Source organism: Monopterus albus, unplaced genomic scaffold (assembly GCF_001952655.1).
Source record: "Monopterus albus unplaced genomic scaffold, M_albus_1.0 scaffold64.1, whole genome shotgun sequence".
Lineage (NCBI taxonomy): Eukaryota > Metazoa > Chordata > Actinopteri > Synbranchiformes > Synbranchidae > Monopterus > Monopterus albus.
The window spans coordinates 392,091-406,438 of NW_018127944.1; the positions used below are offsets into that span (position 1 = coordinate 392,091).

Consider the following 14,348-nt stretch of genomic DNA (forward strand, 5'->3'; position numbering starts at 1 on the left):
ATGGGAGGCAGAGCCTTTAGCTATCAAGCTCCTCTCCTGTGGAACCAACTCCCAGTCTCAGTTCGGGAGGCGGACACCCTCTCTACCTTTAAGATTAGACTTAAGACGTTCCTTTTTGATAAAGTTTATAGTTAGGGCTGGATCAGGTGACCCTGAGCCTTCCCTTAGTTATGCTGCTATAGGCCTAGGCTGCTGGGGGGGCCCATGATGCTCTGAGTTTCTTTCCCCTCCCCTCCTGCTCTGCTCTCCTCTCCCTCCCTCCCTATGCTTCTATATGCCACCATTACACATTACTAACTTTGTGTCTACTCTCTCCCGTAGTGTGTCCTCTCTCTCTCCCTGTACCTTTCTGCAGGTTGCCCTGGAGCTCTACATCTCTGACGAGCAGTCACCAGCCACATCGACCTGATCAGTGTTTGATTGTTTGTTGTGTCTTGTTGCTTTTCTTCTTTTGTCTCTCCTCTATCCACTCACCCCAGTGGGTCGAGGCAGAAGGCCGTCCACCAAGAGCCGGGGTCTGTCGGAGGTTTCTTCCGTTAAAGGGAGTTTTTCCTCCCCACTGTCGCCAAGTGCTTGCTCAGGGGGATTTATTGGGTTTTCCCTATGTAATAATATTGATAACAGTAAGGTCTAGACCTTACTTTGTAAAGTGTCCTGAGATGACTTTTGTTGTGATTTGGCGCCATACAAATAAAATTTGATTTGATTTGATTTGATATGTCCTTCATCCAGGAGGAGGAGGCTCTCCGTGCTCAGGTGAAGGACCTGGAGGAGAAGCTGGAGACTCTGAAGATGAAGCGGACAGAGGACAAAGCCAAGCTGAAGGAGCTGGAGAAACACAAGATCCAGCTGGAGCAGCTGCAGGAGTGGAAGACCAAGATGCAGGAGCAGCAGGCCGAGCTGCAGAAACATCTCAAAGAGGCCAAGAGGGTAAGAAGCAACAGGATGGAGGATGAAGATGCTGTACGAGTGCATGGATAGGTAGATGCCGAAGAGACTGCTTTATGAATGAGTGGGTGGCTGGATAATTTTTAAGTTGAAATGGTTTCAGTGCATCCAGAAACAAGAGACAAACCTGCACTAATGCGATTAGTAAGTCCATTAAAGCAGGTCGACCCAGCGCAGCTGAGAAAAGACAGTATTCGCTTTCTGCACGCTTTTCATGTTGTAGCTTTAATTTTGAATTGATAAAATTGTTCATCAGTCTACACACAATAACCCACTATGTAAAAGTGAAAAGACATTTTTTAAAATTTATCCGGGACCGGGTCGCGGGGGCAGCAGTCTAAGCAAAGATGCCCAGACTTCCCTCTCTCCAGACACTTCCTCCAGCTCCTCCAGGGGGATGCCAAGGCGTTCCCAGGCCAGCCAAGAGACATAGTCCCTCCAGCGTGTCCTGGGTCTTCCCCGGGGCCTCCTCCCGGTGGGACATGCCCGGAACACCTCCCTAGGAAGGCGCCCAGGAGGCATCCGAAACAGATGCCCGAGCCACCTCAGCTGGCTCCTCTCGATGTGGAGGAGCAGCGGTTCTACTCTGAGCTCCTCCCGGGTGACCGAGCTCCTCACCCTATCTCTAAGGGTGCGCCCGGCCGCCCTGCAGAGGAAGCTCATTTCGGCCGCCTGTATCCGGGATCTTGCCCTTTCGGTCATGACCCAAAGCTCATGACCATAGGTAGCGGAGGAAAATGGATGGATGGATGGAAATGTATTAAACTGAAATCTATCACTTGGTATTCAGATCCTTTGCTTTGCTCAGGTGCATCCTGTTTGCTTTAGTGTATATGAGGTTCTACAATTCACACGGAATGCTGGGACATAAACCAAACCGTGAGCTCTCTGCAGACCTCCGATGAAACGGCAGGACAAGAGTATGAAACGGTTTCTAAAGCTCTGAGTAGCGTTGCATAATTATGGAAAAACATAATCATGATTAGTTTGTTGAGTATCGAGATCATGTTTAACATGATTACATGTGTGCAAAAAGCGAAGAGGTCTGAATACGTTCGGAAGCTGTTGTTTTACTGCCTTTCAGTGAAGTTATCGACTTTTAAAAAAAAGAAGTGAGCAATGAACTGAGAAATGTGATTGCATGTCCTAAAGACGATATAGACAAACCAGAACAGCGCACACTGAATTTCTGTGTAATGTGCAGGAGGCTAAGGAAGCCCTGGAGGCGAAGGAGCGTTACGTGGAGGAGATGTCGGACACTGCGGACGCCATCGAGATGGCCACGCTGGATAAGGAGATGGCTGAGGAGAGAGCGGAGTCTCTGCAGCTGGAGGTCGACTCCCTCAAGGAGAGAGTGGATGAGCTCACTATGGACCTGGAGATCCTCAAGCACGAGATCGAGGAGAAAGGTTTGGCCAAGACAGAGAACTTAAAATAAGTAACCATGCTTATATTTGTTAGAAATGTTGGCTGAGTTATCGTTGCTGCCTACTTTTCTTGATCCTGAAAGTTTTACTTTTCCAACTGTAGCAAGTGGAGCTAACAGTGATTGAGCCTGTGCCATTTGTTTAATTGAAACTAAGGGCTTTCCATCATCTGTTTGACAACAACAGACGCCAACATAAATTCATTTGGGGCATCATTTGATGATATAAATCAGACAGATTTAATTTGTTCTGGGTATTTTTATACTATAGAACTCAGCTATGTTGTGGGTTTGTCACAGGTTCAGATGGAGCTGCCTCCAGCTATCACGTCAAACAGCTGGAAGAGCAGAACAGCAGACTGAAAGAAGCCCTGGTCAGGTAGGACTGTGGACAGTCTCTTCACCCTGCAGGACAGGAAAAGTCTCAGATGCCACTAATTATTATAGTGTCATTCATATCAGCTGATGGTAATGAAGAACAAGAAAGGTCAAGGGAGAGAGGAATGAATTTCAGTAATTTTCCTAGGTGAGATTTTAAGCCAGGACATCACAGCTCCATGACCTGTGCACTAAACGATATGTTTTCTCTTGTGTCAGGATGCGTGATCTGTCGGCATCAGAGAAGCAGGAACACGTGAAGCTGCAGAAGCAGATGGAGAAGAAGAACGTGGAGCTGGACTCTCTGAGGAGCCAGAAAGAAAAGATGCAGGAAGAGCTGACGGCGGCAGAAAGGACCATTGATGAGCTGAAGGAACAGGTCGGTGTTTTAACACGTGGGGCGTTCAAAGAGGCGCTGCACCTGTGCAGTCATTGCACTGATATCTGTGACTCTGCAGGCCAGCAGGATGTCGGTTTACTGACTCCTCATACTGTAGCGGTTTTGGTTTGAAGTGAAGACGTGATGCAATGGAACTACGTCAGAGTTACGCTGAAATTTATTTTGCATCCTGAAGCCACCTCCAGCTGTTCTGTAGGACGGTGACACTCTGTCATAACGAACAGAAAAACAATCTGGCTGCTGTGAAGAAAGTAGATAAACCTCTGTAAATTCCTACAAAGACCTTCTATATGAGAAGTCCAGGATAAGGTAGCATCTATTATTATACTTAATATTTGTAGGAAGACGCTTGATTTCTACATTATGCACTAAACTAGAAGCAGCTGGCACTCAGGAGGAAGGCCAGCAACAGCTTCCCCTGTCTTTTCTGTATAAGGGCATGTTTGTCACTCAGTTCACTGTGCTCTGTCAGGTGGATGCAGCCTTAGGTGCAGAGGAGATGGTGGAGATGCTGACGGAAAGAAACCTGGACCTGGAGGAGAAAGTCCGAGAGCTAAGAGAGACGGTGACTGACCTGGTGAGTGAAACACATCAGGCTCATCTGGTTGTTCGGTTTAATTCATGTTGTCTGTTGACAGCAGGAAAGAAAAGCAGACTAATGTTTATCCATTTAAAGAACAGCAGCTGGATCAACGTCTTCAACTCATTTTCCCTCTGTGTATATTTGGGAGAAAATCAGGGTGCCACTGTTTGCTGACACATTTCACAGTCGATACGGACTGAGGTCGTTCGTATGCGTGGACCTCGCTCTGGTATCTGTTACCACTGCAGCCATAGTTGAAATATGAATGATCTGAATGTGTCTGATTGTCAGGGTTAGGGTTAGGGTTGGGGGAAACTTGGGAAAAGCCACCACTTAAAGTGTGTGCAGAATTTTTATCTTTCAAATCATTATAGGTTTGCAGAATAAAGTTTGTCATTATTGTCAACTGGTGCAAAACGATCTAAAAGATTGGAAGAGGGAACCATTTAGAGACTGAAAAAGATCATCAGTGTTTGTCTCCATCCTTCAGGAAGCGATCAATGAGATGAACGACGAACTGCAGGAGAATGCCAGAGAGACGGAGCTGGAGCTGAGGGAGATGTTGGATCTGGGAGCTGCGAGAGTCCGAGAGGCTGAAAAACGAGTGGAAGCTGCCCAGGAGACTGTAGCTGACTACCAGCAGACCATCAAGAAGTACCGCGAGCTCACCGCTCACCTGCAGGTACAGATGCTGAGGAAATGGCTTCGTCCCATTCTTAGCATGTAGCACATTATTTGATGGTGCTTGTTTTACGGGCCACTCTCTCCTCATTCATCCTGTTTTCTGCTGCAGGAGGAAACGGCCCATCCGGCAGGAAGCGACAGCAGAGCTGCAGCAGCAACCGCCGGCAGAGATGTTTGATTTCAAGATCAAGTTTGCAGAGACAAAGGCGTACGCCAAGGTCAGAAACAGTAACAGGATTTCACTTCTCATGGTTTTCTTCAGGCTGTGCAGATAAATCTTACATGAACTGTTTGTCTTCTTCTGTGCATCCAGGCCATTGAGATGGAGCTGAGGAAGATGGAGGTGGCTCAGGCCAACAGACACGTTTCTCTTCTGACGTCCTTCATGCCCGAGTCCTTCCTTCGTCACGGCGGAGACCACGACTGCATCCTGGTGCTGCTACTCATCCCCAGGCTCATCTGCAAGGTAAACACCACACCACACAGTTCACTGTTTGCTGTAAAAGTGGTGTGAGAAGCAGGAGGGGGCATGACACAGAGCCAGTCACTGTCACCATGAGGCACACTGCTGATGAGAGGCCAGGAAATAGCTGCTGTTCCTCCTCGATTTCACTGAACAAAGGAACCAATAACAATGGAGAAAATATCAGTAAAGTTTTTTTAAAGCTGTGACATAACTGAGATGTGGAAAGGCACCACAGCTTTTTCTTTGAGTCGTTTGCGCCTCTGTTTTTGTGTCTGTAGGCTGAGCTGATCAGCAAGCAGGCGCAGGAGAAGTTTGACCTGAATGAGAGCTGTGTGGAACGGGCTGGGCTGAAAGGAGCTGTCGGGGAGCAGCTGAGCTTCGCCGCTGGTTTGGTCTATTCGCTCGCTCTGGTGCAGGCCACGCTGCACAAATACGAGCAGTACGTCCTCAGTCTTCTTGTTCTGCGAGACTCTGTCTTCCATGCTGTTTGCTTTGCTAATGAGCAGCCCAGAGGGAATCTGCGGCTGTTTACATCAGTCTAAGTAACAGACACCCCTGTCACCAGCCTCCAAGATTATCAGACAGTTGAACACAAACTGAACATCATCACCTACGTGGAGGAGCACGTATTGCAGGACCGTTGGATTAGACTGACTTAGTTTGAGCTTGGTGTACCTAATAAACTAGTGTCTGTTCAGCGTTGCATTCAGCTCATCCAAAACTTTATCTTCAGGCTATTTGTTATACTCACCACACACAGTAAATGATAGTTTACAGCTTTTTTCTGTCTTGAGATTTATTGAGCATGCTTTCATAACATGTGGCTCGTTATTACCACACGGCTTAACATTAAACATGTTCTCCGTGTGCCTGCGTGGGTTCTCTCCGGGAGCTCTGGCTTCCTCCCACAGTCCAAAAACACGCAGCTTAGGTTGACTGTGTTTTGTTGTCTTTTGTGGGACTGTACTGATGTAAGGTGTATATACACTTACTCGTGTGTGTGTGTGTGTGTGTGTGTGTGTGTGTGTGTCAGAGCTCTGGCTCAGTGCAGTGTGGACGTCTATAAGAAGATTGGCTTTCTATATCCTGAGATGAGCGTCCATGAGCGATCTCTGGATTTCCTCATTGATCTGCTGCACAAAGATCAGCTGGATGAGACGGTCAATGTGGAGCAGCTCACCAAGGCCATTAAATACTATCAGGTACACACACACACACACACACACACACACACACACAAGCAACTGTTTATACATTAATACAGTCCATTTAACTGATTAATCATTTCAGTACTAATCATTCCCACAGAAAATCAATGAAAATGGTCATACTTGTCATTTATCCAGATTAAAGTTTCACTGACATGGTGTTGATCTGTGATGTTTCATAATCTATCAGCCATGTTGGGCTCTAGTGATTTAGTACATCAGGCCCTTTGTAACATGACTTTTACACTTAAGCACATTACATTGTGAAAATGATCTGAACTATTCAGTTCAAATAAACCAGGGACAGAGACCAGAATATGTGAGGGGACCCTACTTTTTAATGGCATTTCCTTTTCCAGCACCTGTACAGCATCCACCTGGCAGATCAGAGTGAGGACTGCACCGTGCAGCTGGCTGATCACATTAGAGTGAGTAGCAAGATCACTAGACACCAAAGAAATGTGAAACCACAATCCACGTCCACCACTTTGACATGTTGTTGTTGTCCGTCTCTCTGCTTAGGATTTGTGGAGAATCAGTGTGTACATCACATTTCTTACCTGTAATTATGTTTTTGTGTTGTGTGTAGTTTACCCAGAGTGCCTTGGACTGCATGGCTGTGGAGGTCAGTCGTCTGCGGGCGTTCCTGCACGCAGGCCAGGAGAAAGCCGACCTCGCTGTGCTGTTCAAGGACCTGGAGACGTCCTGCAGCGACATCCGACAATTCTGCAAGAAGATTCGACGCAGGATGCCAGGAACAGATGCGCCCGGCATCCCAGCCGCCCTCAACTTTGGACAGCAGGTAAACATGGCAACCAAAGTGAAAGGGTATTGTCTAGAGTGCCTTAGGGATGATGTGTCTTTGTTCCCTCAACAGAAAACCATTGAGATTTTTCCACAGACTTATGAATTACTGCAAAAAATAAGCCGTGACAAACACGTTTTGTTCAAGATAATTGTCACAAGTGGACTTTTATAATTTCTGAAGGCCAAATACGATCAATCACCAGAAGTAAAAAGTTGTTGTTGGGCTCTAAACGAACTACAACACAGCTTCCAGTTTGTAATCTGGTTTAGCGCATTACCTCCTCTTTCCTCTTACCGTGACCTGATCTAGCTAGCGATCAGTTGGGATAATTTGAAAGTGTGCGATTGTAAACATAAGGAGGCTGTAAAGGTGGACTAGTGAGTAGATGAGTCTCCTTGTTCAGCGTGATGCCATTTAATATCCCAGAAAACCTCAGTCTCATTTAGCCACTTGTTAGCAACTGCCGTTTTAAAGACAAGTAAAAGCTTTAAAAGTCATGTGTTGTAGAATAAAATGTGAAAATCTTTTCACCTTGTGTTAACCAGACTTTATTTTAGACATCGAACCAAAAACCCATTCAGAAAACGCACTGACTTTGGAGCCTGGGAACCAAAAGTGCAAAAATCCTGACTCAGGTTTTAGGGCTCACTATGACTTTGTGTCATATCCTCTACAGTGATATTTAACTGTTGCCCCACAGGTGTCGGACACTCTCTCAGACTGTAGGAAGCACCTGACGTGGGTGGTGGCGGTGCTGCAAGAAGTGGCAGCAGCTGGAGCTCAGATGATGTCGCCTTTCGGTGAACAGGAGGGGCTGTCGGCCGTCAAACTGGAGAATGTGGCTTTCAAAGCAGGAGAGCAGGTATGTACATTAAAACATCTGTTTCAAACACGGGAAATTGGACGAGAAAAGCTGAGCCCGACCAGCAAGTAGCTCAAAGATTCCATGTTTGTATACAAATGGTCGTGTATCTTCAGTTCAAGCCCAGTTTTTTTTTTTTTCCTGTGAAAAGCATTTGTAGGATTGTGGTTGACATTAATATAATGTATGTGATTTACTTTACTGAAATGTTAATGCTGCTGAAGAACAGGTGAGATCAGTTCTTTATTCACTGAACCTTGTCACCACGTGGTGAGAACAGTCTGGGTACAGTGACAGTGAGTGGTAGTTACAGTATGTGCAACGACACAGGTAGCTGTTTGAGACAGTTCTGGTTACTGAGAGGCCCCAGTGGTTTTAACGGTCATGGTGTAATCTCCAGATTTATGGCTCGCCTGGGGCCAACCCCTACGAGTGTCTGCGGCAGTCCTGTGGCATGGTCATAGCAACCATGAACAAGATGGCCACCGCCATGCAGGAGGGAGAGTACGACTCAGAGAAACCTCAGAACAAGGTAAATTTTAAACCTTGACAAAATTCTTTGACAGATGCATATTTTATTCTCATGTTACATTGTCATCACCTAGAACCCTCCACCTGTCGATGTGCGAGCGGCGGCTCTTCGAGCAGAAATCACAGATGCAGAAGGTCTTGGCTTGAAGCTGGAGGACAGAGAAACTGTCATCAAAGAGCTGAAGAAGTCGCTCAAGATCAAGGTAGGGAAGCTCAGCTGGGATGCAAACACATTCTGATGTTTAACTGGTCTCTCCATTGGACTGATGTGCAGTTATTGTACATCTGTTACTTGGACTACTAATTTAACACATTATAGACTGTTTGTTTACAGTGACAAATATTAAGTATCAATATATAAGTATGTTTCTGGTGTAACAGTAGATGTGTCCTCCCACATACCATCCACTAAACATTGTTGACCCTGGTGCTACTGAACACGACCACAGAAAACTACAACGCTCCACTTCCAGGGGATCAAATCATCCATCGCTCAGTCAAGAAAGTAATTGACCAAATTTTTCTTGCATCAACTGTGTTTTCAGGGAGAGGAGCTGAGCGAGGCAAGCGTGCGTCTCAGTCTACTGGAGAAGAAACTGGACAGCTCATCCAAAGATGCAGATGAACGTGTGGAGAAGATTCAGACACGGCTGGATGAAGCCCAGACTCTGCTGAAGAAGAAAGAGAAGTAAGAAGCACGAACCCACGTCGTAGATCTAGGTACAAACAGAAGCTCACAGCGCTGTGGTGCTGTCGTTCTCTCTGCAGGGAGTTTGAGGAGACGATGGACGCTCTGCAGGCCGACATCGACCAGCTGGAGTCAGAGAAGGCCGAGCTAAAGCAGCGAATCAACAGCCAATCGAAGATGACCGCAGACGGGCTGAGAGGAACCGGGCCGGCAGGAATCGCTTCCATCGTCACAGGAATGTCTGGAGGTGAGTAGAGAGAAAACGTAATGAGCAGACAGTGTAGTGCAGCGCTGCAGTCAACACAAAACTGGTTTTAGCTTCTCAGCTGTTGCTTTTCCTTGTCGTATGATAGTTTATTAAATATGTTTGAAACCAGGAGTTTGTCAAAAACCAAAAATGAACTTAAATACATAATACACATTTATCACCTGGTCTCAGATCTTCGTGTTTAGGTGGTTGTGAAATGATCCTTTAAAAACGATTTAAATGCTAATAAATTTCTATTTTGTGGTTATTTTCCACAAATCCCATAATGGCTTTCATGTACTCACCACTGTGCGTGAATCCAGACCCTGGTTCGGTTAAATGGTCTGTGCCAGAGACCTGTTTGTACAGCGTCCATGGTTAGTCACCGTGTGCACGCACAAGATGCTTTCCTGCGCTCCACGTGGGTCGGTCTACACGGAGCTCAGCTGACTCGTCCTTCAGAGACTAAAAAGTGAAGGCTGTTCTTCTGGAGCTCTGTCTTGGGCTCTGGCACAGACCAGTAAACTGAACCAGGGTCTAGGTTCACACACAGGTTTGGTGAGTACACAAAATTCATTGTGGGTTTTAGTATCGTGGGATTTGTGAAAACTAATCACCAGAGTAAAAGCTATTTTTTAAATTCCTCCTTTCGACTAACCTCCTCTTGGTCTTTTCTCTGTGTGTAACCTTTTCCTTTGAATTGCTTCTGTTTTACCTACTTACTGCAGAGGAACAAAAAGGTATCTTGCAGTGACATCTGTTCTGACCCTGCATGCCTAATTGTACATGGTTCGACAGCAGTTACCTACTGCATGCATGTTGTGATCAGGCTGACTGCAGCTCTTAAAATGTACTAAAATCAGTTTAACATCAATCTGAAATATTTTCTTAATGTCCGTTACATGTTTATGCAACCATGGGCTGCTAGGAAAGGCACATTGTGCCTGTAGAGGAATAAAATATTTCCATCAGTATATAAAGTACAATTACTTCAAAACTGCACTTGAATAAATGTACTTGGTTGCATTACACTACTGCACAACAGTCTGCATGTTAGGTTAAGTTCAGGTTTTTATCAAACTACATGTTAAAAGTAGGCAGGTGCAAGTTGCTTGTTTGGATCCACTATAATTGAAAGAATGACGGCCGAGGGGACATAACGTGTACCTGTTCTTGTCCACAGCGAGTATGTCCGGTGTCGGCCCAGGTTCGGGCATCCAGGTGATCGACTCTCCCCTGATGACTCAGCAGATTGAAGCTCAGAGACTGTGCATCAAACACCTGAAGAACGACAACAACAGACTGAAGGTACAAACTTTTAATGTGCTCTAGATTCATATCTCCACCCTGATATGAACATAAGAGAAGTTTCACTCTAAAAATCCGTTTTGGCTGCAGCCTTTGTCCTCGGGTCCAGCACAGTCACAGTTACTGCCCACTCAGCGTTACTTGATCCATGTTGATGCTCTTAAACACAGTGTGTTAATATTTAACGTACATATCCACCTGGCTGCAGTAACATCTCATCCTTCTCAGGCGGAGAAGATACGTGCTCAGCTTGCCGCTCTGCCTCCGCTCCATGTCACCAAACTTCCCTCCAGGGACGGACGTCCTGAAGTGCTCTCTAGCGCCCTCTACCGCAAGACTGACCAGCTCCTGGAGACTCTGCTGCAGATGAGTGCCAACGTAAAGGTAGTGGACATCACCGGGAAGTCTCCAGGTATGATCTGGAAAGAGGAGGTCAGGTAATAGGAGCTTTTAATAAAGTGAATGTTGTGGCCTTATGTCGCAGCGTTTCAGTTTGATTCCTGTAAACTTGACTGTTCCTTCCAGAAAGTAGGTTTAGTGAAAACAGAGTTTGTTCACCATAAGTTTTCACCTTCAGAAACATAGATGACTAACTTAGTGGAACCAACCTGCTTGCTCAACAAGACCATTTCTTTCTCTAATATCTGTGCAGATTCTCAGTCATCCAGGCCATAGTAAACTGAAATAACCTTAGAAAATACCAACTGGACTAGATTTCTACATCGAAGACGTTTCACCTGTCATCCAAGAGGCTTCATCAGTTCTGACTGACTGGTGTTGAGCCGGAGATATTTATCCCCCTTGGTGGTGTTTCAATAGGCGTCGGTTGACAGGGGAGGATCCAGAGACAGGTAACGACTCAGTCGTTAAGGGACAGTGTTGGCCTTCTAAGGACTGAAACACCACCAGGGGGGATAAATATCTCTGGCTCAACGCCAGTCAGTCAGAACTGATGAAGCTTCTTGGATGACAGGTGAAACGTCTTCGATCTAGAAATCTAGTCCAGTTGATATTTTCTAAGGTTCTTTCTCTAATGTAACCAAACTAATGCATCTGCTGACTTCAGCCCAGTTTGCAAATGAGTTACAGAGTCAATCAGAGTCAAGTGTTTTATGAAAAGCAGAATTATGATACTAAGATAAAAGTAAATTGCAGCCACAGAGCAAATCAAACACCTTTGCTGTATGAATGACAGTTGTTTTGTCCTACAGTGACACCTAGTGCCCAGCTTCTGGAACAAACAGCCAGACTAGAGTCCCTGAGTGACACACTGGACAGACTGAAGGTACACAAACGTCATTATAAAACTGTAACAGGAGAAGTGTCAGTGTACTCGCCTTACAGGAGTCAGTATTGTGGTAAAAGCAAAGTATTCTTCTGGTTTCCTTCTTCTGTCAGGATGAGGTAGCAGAGCACATCGTCATCCAGCAACCAGGAGCTCGAGCCTTGTCCGACTTCGCCACGTTCCCTTCGACCTCGTTTGTGAAGGTATAGTGAGAGCACCGCTGCTCATTTCTTTTACACTGTATTGGTAATTTCATGAATAAAGGAGGGTGCATGAAAGCTTTCTGGTTTTTTACCCCAACTTTACTAGGTAAAGACTGTTCTCACTAATTATAATTAATTTGAATTTTTACAGGTCAAATCATTTTCATGTCAGAATAGCTTCTGATCAATTTATGTATCAAGGGAGAAATAAGTCAGTGGGGTAGGGATTAACCACGTGACAGTCTCTCAGCAGCTCTTGATATTCTGCACTTTGTGTGTTCAGGTAAAGGAGGAGAAACAGGGTGACACGGTGCTGGTGGGTCGGGTCATGGTGCCATGTCCTCGCGGCCAGGAGCAGGTCCACCGCCTCGTTCTGTCAGAGTCTCAGCTGCAGAGAGTTCACAGCCTGTTGTGGACCTAAACTTCACCGGAGCTAAGATCCTGCCTAGCAGCATCAACACCACACCCTGTCAGCTTCCACTCCAGGGCCAAAACCAGCCCACCCAGAAGGTATTTCATGTCAATACTGGGGAAATGACAGGCATCATTCATTAAGGCAAGTGGACAGCTGACGGTCAGGGCTGTAGCTGGAGACCAGTCTGGTGTCATGATCACTCTAGATTTGGGATAACTAGGATTTGTCTCGTCCCTGGCTGTTACGAGTGAGAACTAAGAGCTGAAATGATGACTCTTAATTTATGTTTCAGTAACCATTTTGACAACTTTAGACTGCCAACTATAATGGACTTTAACAATTCAACTTAATAATTAACACTGGTTTCAGGCCTGACTGTTCTGGAAAATTGTAAGTCAAAAATCCAGTTAAACCCAGGAAAGCATCTTATTTATAACATGACGGTACAACACTGTCACATATCTTCAGGGCATTGTGCTGATTCCCCCCCCCCCCCCTTGACCCTGTTGTTAAGCTCAAACTGAAATCAAATCCTACTTGACTTATTTTTGGAGCGACTTGGTTACCTGCCTACTGTAAATGATAGCTTCAGGATATGAGCCCTGTCCTCCAACTATAGCTTACACATCTACTAAAAATGTGTTTACTTTTTGCTGCGTACAGCATTTATGATGCTCTTTTATTGGCCAGCGTGGGTTATATTAGGCCAGAACAGTGGATGCTGCTCCGTTTGTCTGTGCTACACTTTTGGCACTGAAGCTGATGTTTACACAGGGTATGAAGGATCCTGGCTGCATGTTGTAAATTTTAATCATGTGTCACTGTTGTGTACTCCATTTTTATAACTTGACTGTCTAAAGGAGGATTATTTAAAAACATGTAAATGATTATAGAAGTAAAAGTAGCAGGTTTTAACTGTGGTTAGATCAAAGACGCTTTGCACATGTAACTTCTGGGTGACAGAAGAAAGTCCTGCACATGAGCTGCACTTGGATGCAACTTCATTCTTTAATGTTTCACTGATGACAAAACATTTTAGCAGTGAAGTTACATTCAGTGCATGTTCAGGAGTCTCCTGTGGTTTCATTAAAAACACAGTCACTGCACATTATTCTCTAGGGATTTACTGTGTAACACACGACTGAAATTCTTTTGCAGATTTAAAAACAGCCTGACTGAACTTCAGATGAAGAATTACATGGTTTAAGTTATTTAGTATTTATTACACATGGTGGACGTTGTTATTCTCTAGTTTTACTTGCTTGATATACACGACGTACCGGTTGTATTGATAAAGTTACCGACTGTGTTTTGCTCAGATTCCTGGTTAGTCTCATATGTAACTTTGCCTTAGTTTTCATTTCTTTTTACCAAAACTACATCTTTGCCAAAGAATCTCTTCACATTTTCCATGGCTGATTTTAAAAGGCTTTTAGTTAATGACATGCTAATTGATTTGTTAAACACTTATGACTTTTTTTATTTTAGAATTCTGTAGTGCATCTACAGAAGTCGGGTTTAAGAAGGAAAATGCACTTATTTCTCCATGACACTGTTTGTGTGCACTCTCAGCTGATGTACTGAATCTGCAGCTGGCCCATCTTCTCTAGTGGCTTCCTGATCTTGCACAACCAATAAAGACATTAAAGCCGGTATCTGTCTGTTGTCTTGAATCAAAACCTGGAAGTTCACTGGAATCCATAGTTGATTCCATTGTTTTCAAGTCGTAGTGACTTTACTATACGTGAACGGGAAAACATTTTGAAAAATAAAAACAGGTGGAAAAAAAAAGTAAAAAGCCTGTAGGACAGAGCTCGAGTGCGAGTGATGTCACCCACTCTAGCTCTCCCCATTGAAATGAATGGAGAGGCTGAGAAATGTCCAAAAACCGTAAAAGATATCAAAAAG

At 45.0% G+C, this 14,348-nt stretch overlaps 1 protein-coding gene across 1 annotated transcript in view; it reads left to right on the top strand.

Moving 5' to 3' along the window:
- Positions 1-14,093, top strand: part of dctn1b (dynactin 1b) — a 33,580-nt gene extending 19,487 nt beyond the window's left edge. The window contains exons 9-31 of the mRNA XM_020604136.1: positions 733-930; positions 2,153-2,357; positions 2,675-2,753; positions 2,972-3,131; positions 3,625-3,729; positions 4,226-4,425; positions 4,529-4,637; positions 4,733-4,885; positions 5,164-5,324; positions 5,919-6,087; positions 6,453-6,521; positions 6,683-6,895; positions 7,602-7,763; positions 8,164-8,295; positions 8,369-8,497; positions 8,840-8,982; positions 9,063-9,229; positions 9,958-9,969; positions 10,413-10,537; positions 10,766-10,949; positions 11,749-11,822; positions 11,936-12,025; positions 12,309-14,093. Of these exons, the coding sequence (XP_020459792.1) occupies positions 733-930; positions 2,153-2,357; positions 2,675-2,753; positions 2,972-3,131; positions 3,625-3,729; positions 4,226-4,425; positions 4,529-4,637; positions 4,733-4,885; positions 5,164-5,324; positions 5,919-6,087; positions 6,453-6,521; positions 6,683-6,895; positions 7,602-7,763; positions 8,164-8,295; positions 8,369-8,497; positions 8,840-8,982; positions 9,063-9,229; positions 9,958-9,969; positions 10,413-10,537; positions 10,766-10,949; positions 11,749-11,822; positions 11,936-12,025; positions 12,309-12,446 (3,177 nt within the window). The 3' untranslated portion in view covers positions 12,447-14,093. The remainder of the gene's footprint in view (positions 1-732; positions 931-2,152; positions 2,358-2,674; positions 2,754-2,971; positions 3,132-3,624; positions 3,730-4,225; positions 4,426-4,528; positions 4,638-4,732; positions 4,886-5,163; positions 5,325-5,918; positions 6,088-6,452; positions 6,522-6,682; positions 6,896-7,601; positions 7,764-8,163; positions 8,296-8,368; positions 8,498-8,839; positions 8,983-9,062; positions 9,230-9,957; positions 9,970-10,412; positions 10,538-10,765; positions 10,950-11,748; positions 11,823-11,935; positions 12,026-12,308) is intronic.
- Positions 14,094-14,348: the final 255 nt, after the last annotated feature.